General features: G+C 56.9%; 2 protein-coding genes across 5 annotated transcripts in view; both read left to right on the forward strand.

The window, feature by feature from the left end:
• Positions 1-2083: 2083 nt before the first annotated feature.
• HES7 (hes family bHLH transcription factor 7) lies at positions 2084-6361 on the forward strand (the record flags this gene model as incomplete). Of its 4 annotated transcripts, XM_080712577.1 has the most annotated exons (5): positions 2084-2145; positions 2491-2557; positions 4491-4586; positions 5168-5255; positions 5949-6361. In XM_080712577.1, the coding sequence occupies 3 exons, from the start codon at positions 4491-4493 to the stop codon at positions 6359-6361; spliced, it is 597 nt and encodes a 198-aa protein (XP_080568703.1). The 4 variants fall into 4 exon arrangements, with proteins under 4 accessions (XP_080568703.1, XP_080568704.1, XP_080568705.1 ...); XM_080712578.1 differs by lacking the exon at positions 2491-2557; XM_080712579.1 differs by lacking the exons at positions 2084-2145; positions 2491-2557 and adding an exon at positions 3488-3529 and having other exon boundaries at positions 5934-6361.
• A 3243-nt stretch (positions 6362-9604) lies between these two features.
• The window catches only part of ALOXE3 (arachidonate epidermal lipoxygenase 3), a gene marked incomplete at its 3' end in the record, with an annotated part of 32871 nt that continues 27476 nt past the window's right edge, over positions 9605-14999 (forward strand). Inside the window, exons 1-5 of the mRNA XM_080713102.1 lie at positions 9605-10019; positions 10794-10998; positions 13081-13162; positions 13898-14017; positions 14306-14431. Of these exons, the coding sequence (XP_080569228.1) occupies positions 9873-10019; positions 10794-10998; positions 13081-13162; positions 13898-14017; positions 14306-14431 (680 nt within the window). The 5' untranslated portion in view covers positions 9605-9872. The remainder of the gene's footprint in view (positions 10020-10793; positions 10999-13080; positions 13163-13897; positions 14018-14305; positions 14432-14999) is intronic.

The raw sequence follows: 14999 nt of genomic DNA on the forward strand, positions 1-14999 counted from the left end.
CTATTGCACTGACACTAAACCCCAACTCCTCCCAGTCCTCCAAGGCCCTGTGTGATGGGCCCCACCTGACTTTGCCACCTTATCACTCCCAAATTCTGTATCCCAGATTCCTTGGCACTCTTTCTCTAGCTCCCACCAACAAACACAGTCCTTTCCCAGCTCAGAGACTTCACCGTTTTTCCTCCTCCTCCCCCTCCCCCTCCCCTCCCCCTCCTCTTCCTCCTCCTTCTCCTCCTCTTTCTTTCTTTCTTTCTTTCTTTCTTTCTTTCTTCCTCTCTCTTCTTCCTCTCCTCCTCCTCCATTTTGTGGTATTGGGGTGGAACCCAGGGGCTTTTCTACCTCCAGGCTACACTCCCAGACCTATTTTCTATTTTATTTAGGAAGTGGGTCTCACTAAGTTGTTGAGAGCCTCACTAAGTAGCTGAGGCTGGCCTTGAACCTGCGAGATCCTCCTGTCTCAGGCTCCCAAGTACTGAGATTACAAGCGTGCTTCACCCTTGCTGATTCTTTCTGCTTGGACTCATGGCTAACCAGACTGGGTCTAAGTACCACCTCTTCACAGTGGCTGTCTCTTGTCACCTGGACAAAGAAGTCATTGCCATCACCCATAATCTCCCTCCCCCCAGCCTTATAACCCTCTGAAATTAGTCTGTATTTTCTGCTTTGTTGGTTATTTTCTGTCTCCCCCAACGATAATATAATGTAAGCTTCAGGAGAGCCCAGGGCCAGGGAACCCCAGCGCCCAGCAGCACGAGACCACAGGAGGCAGCTCGTAAGTAAGGGCTGCGGTGAATAAACGCAGCCGCTGAACGCACGCACACGCAGAAGCCTTGGTTATTTAACAATTGCCTTTGGAGGGCGCTGCCACGCTTGGAGCTGAGACCCAGCCCCTTGTCCAAACGGAACACTGAAAGAGACTGGAGGCAGGAAACAAGGACACAGACCCCTACAGAGGAAGCCCCGACCCCCATTCCACCACCGGAGGCCCGGCCCCCGCAGCGCGGGCGGCAGAGGATGCTGTGCCCGGAGGAGGGACGCAGGGAGCCGGTCCTGGGGGGCCGGCCGCCCGCCCCCTCCCCCAAGTGGCCGCGGCAGGTGGCTGTGCGCCTGCGGCCCGCCCGCCGGCTCGACGCGTGCGGGATCAAAGCGGCGGGAAGAGGCGGGGCGGGGAGGTGTCAGCGACCCGGAGGTGTGAGCGGAGAGCCAGCTTCCCGGGATGCAGGGGCGTGGGAGCGCAGAGTCCCGGGAGGCCACAGAGACCCGGAGAGACGCCGAGACCCCATGGGGAGGCCGAGAGGCGGGAGAGGGGACCCGAGGTCCCAGGGATGCAAAGATGCCCGCCGAGCAGGAGACTCCGGGAGCACCCGAAAGAACGAGAGAGAGAGAGGGGCTGAGACAGAGTCACCGAGAGGCACGCAGACCCCAAAGACGGCGAGGCAATCCTGGGTCCATGCCCAGGGACTTGGGGAGAAGAAGCGCGCTTCTGAGGACAGGAAAAAGAGGGAGAGCAAGGAATTTAGAGCGTGGGAGGCGGAGAGACCTCTCTCCCCTCCGCAGCCAGGACCCCCGGGGCGGGGATCGGAGCTCCGGGTCTTTCTCAGAGTCACGCCTGCAGAGGTGCTGGCCAGGGGCGGAGGGAGGGAGGGAGGGAGGGATGGATGTGGAGGCTGCAGGACCCCAGGTTGGAAAGAAGGGGATGTAAATGGCCTAGATCTCGAACTTCCAATTCAGCTATCGAGGTAGAAGTGTTTGGTAGAAATGTTTAAATAAAGATGTAGTGTAGCAATGTCACCAATTTTCTTTGCTCTGGGGAGGGAGTCAAAAAGGTAGACTCGTGCATTGGCCGGGAATCGAACCGAACCCGGGCCTCCCGCGTGGCAGGCGAGAATTCTACCACTGAACCACCAATGCAAGCGACAGCAGGTTGCTTATCTGTGTTTATAAGAAGCTGAAGTCAACACCTCCAAGGAGGATGGTGTTTGGGACTGGAGAAGCAGCGGCTCGGAAAGGTTGGCGTGGGTGGAGCACCAGGTCATTCTTCCTCCCGCCTGGATCCGGCAACCGGGCCATAAAGCTATTCCATATGGCCAGGGGCGGCCCCACACCCGGGTGCGAACAGCCCGGGGCCCCGAGCCTCGGGTGCAGGTGAGAAAAACCCTATCCAAGCCTAGGTTCCCAAGGAGGGGGGCGCCGGGGGCGGATGGGGCCACACATCTGCGCTTCCATTTGGCCGAAGTCGGGGGTGCTGGGGGTTCTGATCCCAAATGGGAGCCCCCCTCCCTCAAATTCTGGGTCCCTCCAGGCTCGGGCTTTGGCAAGATAGGCTTCTCGAAAATCTCAGGGAGTGGATGAGAGCGAGCTGGACGGGTTTGGAGAAGCCCCACTCGTCTCTGACTCCACGGCTACCTTCCTCTTGGGTTTGTAATCTTGTTGCCGCGTCCGGTCCCAAGTATTCTTACTGTATGGGTAACTTTCTGGTTATCTTCTCAGGCAGTACGTACTGAAGTCTCCAAGTGTTCACGCTTCCTGCGGCAGAGGGCCATGTTCATGATTTGAGGTGGGTATTGATCCTTTTTGATGTCCCTTTCTTATCCCTTTAGGAAGACTGCCGGATCCCCCTCCTGTCACGGTGCGGGGGCCCCAGAAACAGGCAACCCGGGTATACTTGTGCCAGGTGTCCCATGAGCCCCACTCCTGAATTTAGTTCTAAACAAAGTACTTGCAAAAAGAAAGAGCTCTTTACTCCTAGCCACGCTGCAAAAACTCGATCCTTCCTGGAAGCTCCAGTCTGCTCAGCGCACGGCTCAGGGAAATGCTTTTCCCGGGATACCTGCTTCACTACAGCTGCAGGATAAGCTAGGCCTCTCGGGCAGATCTCATTACGAACCGTCCAAACTTAGACCAGGGCCTCCTGCTCGCAACGGGGCGCAGATATTGGAGGAGTTGAAGAGTCCGGAGCGCCATCTCACCACTGAGTCAAATCTGGCGGGTACCCCCGGTCCGCTTGTGTTGCTACTTATACCTTAGTTGGAGGAGAATCTGGGGAGAAGATGTATAATATTCAGCCTGGAGGCTGAGGTGTTTTTATATCAGTGTTAGTTAGTGGGGGTGAAACGCACCTCCAAGAAAGCTACAATTCTAGGACTCTGAATTGCATCCCCGAGTGAGTTCTGTCCCAAATTACTCAAATTCCCTCTCCCCCTAATAGCCTCCTCCCTTCTGCCGGGTCCCGCCTCCTTATACAACCTTATGGTCCTTAAACCAGCCGGCGCCCCATTCCCGGCTCACTTCCCACACTCCCAGGCCAGTCCCTCTCTTACCCCGCCCCCCTTTCGCCCCTCGCCTTTCCGGGAGCCGCGTGCCGGGTCCCTGCCCCCGGCCCAGGTGCCGAAGGGGCGGGGCCGCGTCCCATCCCTCCTACCCCGGCGCGGCGGGATATAAGGATCAAGGCAAGCAGGGCCCGGTCCGCACAGGGTCCGGAGGAGCCATGGTCACCCGGGATCGAGCTGAGAATAGGGACGGCCCCAAGGTGAGAGGCGGAAGGGGAGGGAGCAGCGGTCCTAGGTGGGTCCAGCGGCCCTGGGCCCTGCCGCCTGGGGTCTGGAATGGATCTGGGGATGCAGGGCTGGACGGGAAGAGGTGCCCGGGGTACCCAAGGAGCCCGGAGCTGGAGAGGCAGCTGCAGCTATGGAGATGACAGGGTCAGAGCGGGACCTGCGTAGGCGCCTGAGCACAGGTCTAGGGGCCTAGGTAACCGGCTCAGCATCTAGCGGCTGGAGGGCGAGGCAGGAGGCTAGAATTTGAGTAAAACAAGCTAGAAGAGGCCGGAGGTGAAGGAAGCGGTGGGGGCAAAAAGAGGAGAGGATGGGCACTCGTTCCACGAGGGCTGTAAACCAGAGCTGACCCCTGAGGTCCTGTAGAGACGGTCCTGGAGTTAGCAGTTCCAGACCACCTTAAACGGTCCTTAAGCCAGCCGGGCCCCATTCCTCCCTCGCTCCCCACTCTCCCAGGCCAGTTCCTCTCTTTCCTTCCCCTCCTTTAACCCCGGGAGCTTTGTGCCCGGGTCTCTACCTCCCGAGATCCAGGCCCAAGACTGAGGTGCACCAGTGGAGAAGGGTTAGAAGCGGGCGCGCTCGGTGTCTCCCTTTTACCGTCGGGGCTGGAGCTGGGAGCCCGGCACGTGCGGCCCACTTGCCTAGGCGCAGAGGGGGCGGCCAAAGGTCTCCACGGAGACAGGGAGAGAGGAGAGGGAGGGCGAGGCTGAGAGAGGAGAGTCCAGAAGAGCCGGGGAGAGAGACGAGGCGAACCACAGCAGCGGGTGCTGGGGGCTTTGGGCGAGGAGAGCGGAGAGAGGGGTTCGGCTCAGCGCGGGCCTCTCCCGCGCCTCGGGGAAGGGTGGCAGGGCTCTCCAGCCGCGGGGTCCGGACGCCGGCAGGCGCAGCGGCTGAGTCTCCGCCCCGTCGGCCCGTCTCCTTTCCCGCTGGTGGCAGATGCTGAAGCCGCTGGTGGAGAAGCGGCGCCGGGACCGCATCAACCGCAGCCTGGAGGAGCTGAGGCTGCTGCTGCTGGAGCGGACCCGGGACCAGGTCAGTCCCTCCACTAGCCCCGGACCTCAAGCACCTCCAGCGTCCTGTTCCCGCGTGCCAGGGCTTCCCTCTGGGGTGGGGGCATGGGTTGGAGTGGCGACCCTGGCCCTAAAGCATCTTGACCCAAACCTAGTCCTTGGAATCCCGCCCCAGACTCCCTTTCGCTCTCAGCACGCCAATCTTTGCCACCCCTCGGGTCTGTGCGTTTTCTGTCTGGCTCTTGTGAATTTCGCTCCCATGGAGGGTCAGCTTCACCCTTTGGGTTTTAAATGCCCCCCCCCCCTAACCCCCAGATCAGCTTCAGTCTTGCGGTGGCTTCGACTCCCCGGGTTGCTGTTTCAAACCCTCCTCCTCACACACGTGGGGCCTTGGCTCCTTCCCCCGGGCTGGACAGTTCGGTCTCAGGGTGGGACGGGACCTTTCTTGGGGTTCTGGCTCCGCACTCGGCCGCGCGTTCCGTGGGCAGCGCGCAGAGGCGCCGGGGGCCCAGCTCCGGTGTCCGCCCCTCCCTTCTTCCCCCTGCCACTTCCCCCTCTCTCCCCACCCCTCTCTGTCTCTGCGCCCTCCCCTCCCGTCTGTAGAACCTCCGGAACCCGAAGCTGGAGAAGGCGGAGATACTGGAGTTCGCCGTGGGCTACTTGAGGGAGCGAAGCCGGGTGGAGCCCCCGGGTACAGCGCGGGGGTGGGGCAGCGGAGGGCGGCGGGGGGGGGGCCCGCGCAGCTGGGGCGGGCCCTGCGGGGGACGGTGGGCTTGGGGAGTGGCAGGCGCGGCTCCCAGGCGAGGTTAATAACACCCGCGCTGTCTGTCTCTGTGTCCCCCTCGTTTTTTCCCTCCTTCCCTCCCTCCCTCCCTCCATCCATTCTCCACCTATCCATCCTCCACCCTCCATCCATCCATCCATCCTCCACCCATCCATCCTCCATCCTCCACCCAACATCCTCCATCCATTCTCCATCCTCCCTTCCTCCCTCCCTCCCTCCATCCTCCCTCCATCCATCCATCATCCATCCATCCTCCATCCATTCTCCACCCATCCATCCTCCATCCTCCACCCTCCATCCATCCATCATCCATCCATCCTCCATCCATCCTCCATCCTCCACCCATCCATCCTCCACCCAACATCCTCCATCCATCCTCCATCCTCCCTTCCTCCCTCCCTCCATCCATCCCTCCCTCCCTCCATCCTCCACCCTCACTCCCTCCACCCTCCATCCCTCCATCCCTCCCTCCATCCCCCCACCCGGCTTCCTGTCTCTGTGCGCCCGTCTGACCTCGGTATCCCTGCGCCCCCGCCCGCCCCTCGCCCCTGCGCGCCTGTGCTCCCGTCCGCCGCACCCCACCCGCCGCCGCGGCTCCAGGGCGCCCCCGGTCCCCAGCCCAGGACGCCGAGGCGCTCGCCAGCTGCTACCTGTCCGGCTTCCGCGAGTGCCTGCTCCGCCTGGCGGCCTTCGCGCACGGCGCCAGCCCGGCCGCCCGCGCCCAGCTCCTCTCCGCGCTGCACGGCTTCCTGCGCCCCAAGGCGCCCCGGCCCGAGCCCCCCGCGCCGCGCCCGCCGCTGGACCCCGCCGCGCCCGCCCCCGGCCCCGCGCCGCACCGGCGCCCCGCCGCGCCCCCGCGCGCCCCCGGCCCGCGCTGCGCCGGCTCCCCCGCCCGCCGCTCCCCGCCCGCGCCGCTCACCGGACTGCTGCCGCCGCCGCCGCCCTGCAGACCCGACGGGGCGCCCAAGGCCCCGCCGCCGCCGCCGCCCGCCTTCTGGAGACCTTGGCCCTGAGCTGGGGGGGCGCGGCGGGGCGGGCTGGGGGGGACGGACTCCAGCCCGAGGCCGCGGGGGCCCGGGCGGGTGAGATGTGGTCTATATTAGAGTATCTATATAAATATATATTCCCCTGGCTCCTGTCCCCTGTCCCGCCCCGTGCCCTGTGTCTAGGATTGTACCCCCTCCGCCCCGACCCTCCCCCGTCCCTAGTGCATGGAATAAAGTGGTTGTTGAATCCCGGTGTGTCCCGCAGCCGGGGGCCGGCCTTTATCTCGGCGTCCACACGCCCACCACGTCCCCTCTCTTCCCTTCTGTCTCCCCCCTCCCCCCTCCTCCCCCCACCGGCTCGCTCTCCATCCGCCCAGGGCCCGGGCAGACAGGTGAGTAAAGAAGAGAGCGGAGAGGAGGAGACTGAGGCTGGAACCGAAACCCAGCGGGAGATGCAGAGATAGGGATGATGGGGGCCTTTGAGAAAAAATCAGATTTTAAAGAAGTGAAATAAAATCGACTCTGGTGGGATTCGAACCCACAACCTTTGAATCGCTCTCTCGTCACTAGAAGTCCAATGCGCTATCCATTGCGCCACAGAGCCACCTGGCGGGCGGCGGCGTCTGGCAGCTTACGGGTAGTGGCAAGAGAAAGGGGCAGGAGGCGGGCGTGAGTGTGCGAGGAAGTTGGGCGGGGCGTGCAAGGAACGGCGGACAGGATCTCTGAGAAGTAGCCCGTGCAAGGCGCCCGAGCCGGGTGGGAGTGAGGGTGCGCAGGGCTGCAAGAAACGAGCGGGAGAGCCACCGAACGCGAGCGGACGGGCGAGGGCACAGCTCCCGCGGCCCTCGCAGGGAGGGAGCGCTGCCCGCTCGGGAGCGCGCCATTCCCAGACCTGGCCCCAACAAATAAACCAGTTTTGTTGTAAATTTCTGTGTGTCTCTATTTCTTCTGGTCTGTTTGTGTTGCATTAGTTACCTCGCGGTCCAGGATCCCGATGGTTTCTCATTCCTTACATGAGAAATATAGAAAAAGACCAATTTTGCGCACTTCGCTTCGTCTTCTTTTCTACTCTCTTAGGAAGACTATGAAGGGCTCGCGCTTCCATGCGGGTAGCGTGGCCGAGCGGTCTAAGGCGCTGGATTTAGGCTCCAGTCTCTCCGGAGGCGTGGGTTCGAATCCCACCGCTGCCAGGCCGAATTTTTTCCTCCAAGTGCACACTTTACACACTTAGTAATGATCACTGCTTGTGAGATCTTCAGTTTTAGGCTTTCCTCCGCTGGCTTCCAGATAGATCGCGGTTCCAGAGCCCAATCCAATATCGGATAGGAATTGCTCAAGTAACACCCTCGTGGGTTCATAACTAACTTCTATTTTAAAAGGCCCACAAATTCAACATCTTTATTCAAAATCAGCACACTTACATTACCTAAATGGTTTCCTGTATATTCTCCTTGAGGGTGTTTTGCAAATGCCGTCATTATCCGGTTTGAAAACAAAGGTGTCATGATTTAATTTGCTTTTCAATATCATGTGGAATCATACGACAGTGCCTTATTATAAAACTAACAGAAGTTGCTGGTACAGAGTCCAAAAGTTAAGGTTCCACCGAGATTTGAACTCGGATCGCTGGATTCAGAGTCCAGAGTGCTAACCATTACACCATGGAACCTCCTACTTGTAAGGATTTCAGAAATTATGTATATTACCAAATGACTTATTTTGTGTGTCTTACTCTTTTTCGGAAAATGGAACAACCACTTGTGGAAGTGGTAGATACCGTTACTGAGCACCCGAAATATGAAAGAATATATGCCTTCAGGGCTGTATAAAAAAGGACAAAATTGTATTAATAATTTCAGAATAATTAATTACATGTTAAAAATAAGATTTTGTAATATGGTGCGAAATACATTAAGATTAATTTCGTCCTCTTCTTTTTACTGTTTTTAATATGGTGGTTACTGAAAAATTTAAGTCTACATAAGTTTCATAGGTACATTCTCTAAAACATGTCTACTTGCCCTCCACAGTCATTCGTTCTACCTCTGGAAACTAAATCCCTGACCTTTAACGCTACTTTTAAACAAGAACAACAACTAAAAACAAAGACAAGATGCTTTATTTGAAACGTCTCATGAATTTATATTTAAAAACATGATAAAACGGTTCTTTTTTTTTCTCCATAGAGTTTGATTCTGAGAATGACATGTATATTGTACACAAAACTAGAGTTGACGAGTCGTGATTTACTACTGTAGCAGTGTGAGGAGAAAAAAAAGCACAGACGCCCGAACAGGGACTTGAACCCTGGACCCTCAGATTAAAAGTCTGATGCTCTACCGACTGAGCTATCCGGGCTCTGGGTGAAGTTGTCCTCTCTTATCTTAAAGAGTTGTTTTGTGAAGGTTCACATAACAAATTGAGTGCAGTGGACTGAGGACTCTGGCACGGACTGAGGACTCTGACAAGGCTTGCAACGGATCGCGCTTTCTCGGCTTTTCTTCCTTAGATCTCCGCGCGGCCGGGACTTCAGGGCCGGAGCGTCGTTTGCAAAGGTGCGGTCCCCGGACCGGCCGCACGGAGCCGCTGCGGACTACGGGCTTCCCTCGCAAAGACGTTGCTCTCTGGCCCCAGCGACCTAGATTCTGCACACCCCCGGCACCCGGGCTCCCGCCCACAGTCTGGCAGGCTGAGGGTGGACCTGCCCTGCAAAGAATGCCACAGGTGGCTTCCAGATGCAACGCTCCCGGACTTCGTGACCCGCCCTCTTCCATGGGGAGACTGGTGCCCATGGCTGGGGATCGAGAGGGCTGGGTGGGGTCGAGCGGGAGTGTGGGGGCTGGCAGGAGGACTGTCCCTGACTCCCCCGCCCCGCCATGTGCTGTGATGCGTGTGCTAAGCACTAGCGTGTGGCTGTAGTCACATGTGATGTATGACCAAGCGTGTCTCACCTATGCAGGGCGAGTGATTCACATGGGTGATTCACTTGTCGGAATTCGGGTGCTCTGGGCTCAGTTCTGGCTGGGATATAGGAGAGGGTCTTGGGGAAACTGGCGAGTGGGTGCACAAGAGCCCCCAGGCATCAGCTGAGCCCTTGCCCAGGAGGAGGGCAGCGTCCCAATCCTACAGGCGTCACCTCCTCCCTGCCTCTCCAGAGCCCCCAGGCATCAATCAGCTGAGCCCTTGCCCAGGAGGAGGGCAGCGTCCCAATCCTACAGGCCTCACCTCCTCCCTGCCTCTCCCTCCGTCCCCTGTGGACCTGGGCCTGATAGTCATCTGGGTGAGCCGGCCAGAGGGACCGGCTGTGCCACAGGCAGGCAAACAAATATTCCGATGCTGGATTGTGGGCGGGGAGAGGGAGCCCCGGACTAGCAGGGAGCTTCGGCGAGAGGGCGAGCCCAGGAGCATCCCGGAGCCAGCCGGCGGGGCCCTTCCTCAGGCCTGCACTGCCCCCTCCGCTCAGTCCCGGGCGCACCCCTCGTCCAGGCCAGCTGCTGCTGTGGCCAGCGTAGCCGGGAGCAGCCCTTTCCCTCCCGGCATGGCCGTGTACCGCCTGTGTGTGACCACTGGCCCCTACCTGAAGGCGGGCACCCTGGACAACATCTTCGCCACCCTGGTGGGCACCTGCGGTGAGAGTCCCAAGCAGCGGCTGGATCGAGTGGGCAGGGACTTCGCCTCTGGATCGGTGAGTACACAAGAGCCAGGCACCGGACTTCAGAAGGAAGGGTCCAGCAGGCGACCCCAGAGGAGGGAGAATCGTTTTCTGCTAAACTCATCAAATCCCATGGAATGCTGCCGGCCTGCCCTGACTTCGCTGGGGCTCCCTTTGCGGTCTCTGCCTTTTCTGGGACGGTGATCTCTACCCACACAGGACCGGGCGGGGGTGTCAGGGGACTTCGCTGGTTTCCTGGCTTCTTCTATAATGGATGGTGGGTGGGGGCAAGTGGCCTTCCCTGTCTGAGCCAGGACTTTCCTCCTGGCTTATTGGCAGGTGTCCTGCAGAGGTATGTCCCATGTCCAGGGAGGCTAGGGAAACCCAGCTGGAACTTTGGTCACAGCTTCTGCCTTTTTCTTTTTTCTTTCTTTCTTTCTTTCTTTCTTTCTTTCTTTCTTTCTTTCTTTCTTTTTTTTTTTTGTGGTACTGGGGGTGGAACCCAGAGGCTTTCTACCTCCGGGTTATACTCCCAGACCCATTTTATATTTTATTTGGAAACAGGGTCTCACTGAGTTGCTGAGAGCCTCACTAAGTAGCTGAGGCTGGCTTCCAACCTGTGCGATCCTCCTGTCTCAGCCTCGCAAGCGCGGGGATTACAAGCGTGCGCCACCACGCCCGGCAGCCTTTTTCTTTTTCACTCAGGGGAACCGCATGGGTCACCCTCCGGAGCCCGCATAGGCAGAGGTGAGAGCTGACCGTGACAATTTCCCGCCTCTCACCTGTTTGCTCCCTCGGTCACCCCAGGTACAGAAATACAAGGTGCGCTGCTCAGAAGAGCTAGGCGAACTCTTGCTGCTGCGTCTGCACAAGGAGCGCTTCGCCTTCTTCCGCAAGGACGCCTGGTACTGCAGCCGTGTTTGCGTTGCCGCCCCCGACGGCTCGGTGGTCCACTTTCCCTGCTATCAATGGATTGAGGGCTACCGCACCGTGGAGCTGCGGCCGGGGACAGGTGGGCCAGAGGCTGGGGCTGCGCTGTGTCACCTTGGTGGGGTCTTCCAGAGCCCAGGGTGTAGAAAATAGGGATGGGGTTAGGAACAGAGGTGTTTTCTGAACAAGTGTGCCCCTAAAGCTCTTGCATTTCAGGACTTTCTGGGCAGGTTTTACTACTCTGGAGGCACATGTAAGCACACACTCCATTTTGGCACCGGGGACTGAACCCTGGGGTATTCTACCTCCTGCCTTCACCCCCCAGCCCTCAAAAAAAATTTTCCCCTTTTGGTATTTTGGTGTTTTTTTTTTTTTTTTTTTTTGGTGGTACTGGGGTTCCTGGAAGCCCTTCTACCTCCGGGCTACACTCCCAGACCTATTTTTACATTTTTTTATTTGGAAACAGGGTCTCCTAAGCCAGCATGCGTGGCTGGCTTCGAACCTGCCAGATCCTCCTGTCTCTGCCTCCCAAGCGCAGGGATTACAAGCATATGTGCCACCACGCCCAGCCCCCATTTGGTATTTTGAAACAGGGTCTTGCTAAATTACTGAAGCTGGCCTCGAACCTACAATCCTCCTGTCTCAGTCTCTCAAGTACTGGGATTACAGGCGTGCACCATGGCATTGGGCTAACAGCCATTCTTACAGATACAGAAGTGAATTAACTTGCAAGCTGGTTAGATGTGTGTGTGTGTGTGTGTGTGTGTGTGTGTGTGTGTGTGTGTGTGTGTTACTGGGGATTGAACCCACGGGCATTCTACCTCTGAGCTACCATCCTTATTTTTTATTCTTTAGTTTGAAACAGGGTCTCGCTAAGTTGCGGAGAGCCCAAGTAGCTGAGGCTAGCCTAGAAGTCTCAGCCTCCCAAGTCCTGGGATTACAAGCATGTGCCACCAGGCCTGACTAGCTGGTTAGATTTCAACAGAGGCCCTGAACACATGGGGAATGTAGCTAGCGAGGGCCTGTTCCCTCTTCAGGGGCCCTGAGCCACCTGTGGCCACCAACACACCTCACCCAGGTGGTGAGCAAGGAGCCTCTGTTGAATTTGTGGGGCTTTTCTGGGACGCTGGGCTTGGGTCCCTTCTACCTCCAGCGCTGTCTGCTCCACAGAGGCATCACTAGGGCAACACTCAGCTCTGTTGGGATATGTTTCCGGGATGAGCGATGGACAATCTAGGTCAAGAGGAGGCGAGTGGACATTACCTCTCGGCCCATGGCGAGCTCTTCATAGACTTCACCAGGAGCCCCATCTATGGTCACGGAACGGTGACAGATAGGTTTGTGCATCTGTCATTTATCAAGCATGTGTCATGCTCATGGTGACAGACGCCATGCCAGATGTTGGGATACGCAAAAGGAATACGGTTTATGGTCTAGAGCCTGCCGTGGTGGTGCACGCTTGTAATCCCAGTACTTGGGAGGCTGACACTTGGCAGGTTCGAGGCCAGTTTCGGCAACTTAGCAAGACCCTGTTTCAAAATCAAGCATAAAAAGGACTGAGGGTGTAGCTCAGAGGTAGAATGCCATTGGGTTCGATTCCTAGTACCTCACCCCCCAGAGAGAGAGAGAGAGAGAGAGAGAGAGAGAGAGAGAGAGAATGGGAGAGAGAGAGAGAGAGAGAGAGGGAGAGAGAGAGAGAGAGAGAGAGATTACAGTCTAGATAGGAGACAAACATGCAAACAGGAAGAATGTTATATCTTGGGGGCGCAGTTAACTTAAATCCTTGGTGAGTAACAAACAAGGAGGCCATCTCCCATGCAACGCAAAAGGAGATGGCTGTGAGAGATTGGGAGCAAGGATTAGGGGGTTTGGGTGATGTTTACTGAAGAAAGTGTTATTTGAAAAAAGACTTATAGTGGGCATGGTGGCACACACTTGTAATTCCAGCATTTGGGAGGCTGAGACAGGAGGATCATGGTTCGCGGCCAGCCTCAGCTACTCCTTAGTGAGGTCCTTTGCAACTCAGTGAGACTCTGTTTTAAAATAAAGAAAAGAAAAAGGGGCTGGGGGTGTAGCTTGGAGGTAGAATGTCCCTGGGTTCTATCCCCAGTACTGCAAAAAAAAAAAAAAAACTTATATGAAGAGTAATTTTCATTTTCTACAGCAAGGACTATTTGTCAGGACTCAGTTCCCCTCCTTCTGGATCACAGGAAACGGGAGCTCCAGGCCCGACAAGAATGCTACCGGTGAGGGGGACCTAATTCAACTTCTTCCTCCATCTTTATTCTGACGTCAACCTTAACCAGATTGGCTCTAATTCTGATGGCAGTTTCAACCTTGGAGGCCCGACTCTGATCAGGACCCTCATTTAAATCTAACTCCACTCTAATGGTGACTCTGAGGCCGGACCCAGAATTACCAGTATCAGAAATGATCCCAGGCTGGAGACGTAGCCGTAGCTCAGTGTTGGAGTGCTTGCCTAGCATTCATGAGGCCCAGCACTGGAAACAAAAGTCGAAAACACAGCAATTATTCCAATACCATCAGTTAATCCATGCTTAACTCTCAACCATCCCCAATGTAAATCAGATTCCCAACATTAGCAATCGGCCCTAGTATTTACCAATCTCAGTTCTTTCTCAAGCCTGCCAAGATCTTAATCTCAACTCAAACCCATCTCTAGACTAGCATGGGCATTTATATCACCCTCAAATGCTCTCCTGGGGTCTGGGTGTAGCTCCGTGGTACAGTATGTGCTTGGCATGCACAAGGCCCTGGGTTCAGGTACCAGCATCCCCTCAACCTCAAAAAAAAAAAAAAAATCTCTATTCTGATCTGAAGCCCAGTGCCTTCCTAGAGAAAGTCCAAATCTCTATTATTTGCTCAGCAAGTGGGTGGTTTCCGGAGTCATGTCTTTAAGAATTAAAGCTTCTATTTATTCCAAGCTCAACTTGCCATTTCTGATCTCTTTCCTTGGGCAGCTGGAAGATCTTTGCTCCTGGTTTCCCCCGGATGGTGGATGTCAGCAGCTTTGAGGAGATAGAGACAGACAGGAAATTTGCCTTGACCAAGACAACAACTTGTATGGATCAGGGTGAGAGGTGAGGACCGAGACTTGGGAAAGAGGCAGAGGGAGGGAGTGAAGTGTGTGTTGGGAGACCCAGCAGCCTGGAGGAGGAGTCTATGACAATTAAGTTTCTGGAGTTCAGGAGGTGGGGGGAGGATGGGATGGCCCAGAGGTGTCTGGCACACGGAGGGCAGGGGAGTAGCCAGAACAGGGGGACCCTTGGGGTCTGGGGGGCAGGACTGAGGGAGGGAATTAAGAGGGGCAGAGTAGAGTTCCAGATGACTGCTTACCATCCTTCAACTGCCCACCACCACCTCCGCAGCCCTGGGAATCGGTACCTGCCTGGCTTCCCCATGAAAATCGACATCCCATCCCTGCTCCACATGGAGCCCAACATTCGCTACTCGGCCACCAAGACCGCCTCGCTGCTCTTCAACGCCATCCCCCCGTGAGGCCACTGCCCTGTCTGCGCTCCTGCTCACAGTCGCTCCCGCCCGCCCCTTTGATGCACACCTCTGCGCCCCATCTCCCTCATCTCCCTGTCTCCCTTTCCGGGCCCTTTAGTCTCCTTACTCCGCCCCTCTCAGACCATGGACTCCGGCACTATTGATGGGACCTTGTTGAGTGGGATAGGGAGGTCCCTTAAGCAATAAGGAGGGAGAGCCAGACCGCCCCAGGTTCAAATCCCAGGGCCAACACTTTCTACCTTTGTGTCCTTGGGTTTCATTTAGTCTGTAAACAATTTCCTCACTTGTAAGGTAACAATAATGCCGGGCGTGGTGGCGCACACCTGTGATCCCAGCTACTCAGAGGCCGAAGCACGGGGATCTGAGTTGGAGGCAATTTACCTGTCTTCTTTTCTTTTTGTTGTTCCCCAGTACTGGGGAGATCCAATCTCAGCAATTCAACAAGACCCTGTCTCAAAACACAAAAGGGCTGTGAGGTGTGGCTCAGCGGTAGAGGGCTCACCTGGCATGTGCAAGGCCCTGGGGTGCAAGGCCCTGGGTTCTATCCCC

The sequence above is a fragment of the Muscardinus avellanarius genome (genome assembly GCF_963383645.1).
Source record: "Muscardinus avellanarius genome assembly, chromosome: 16".
NCBI lineage: Eukaryota > Metazoa > Chordata > Mammalia > Rodentia > Gliridae > Muscardinus > Muscardinus avellanarius.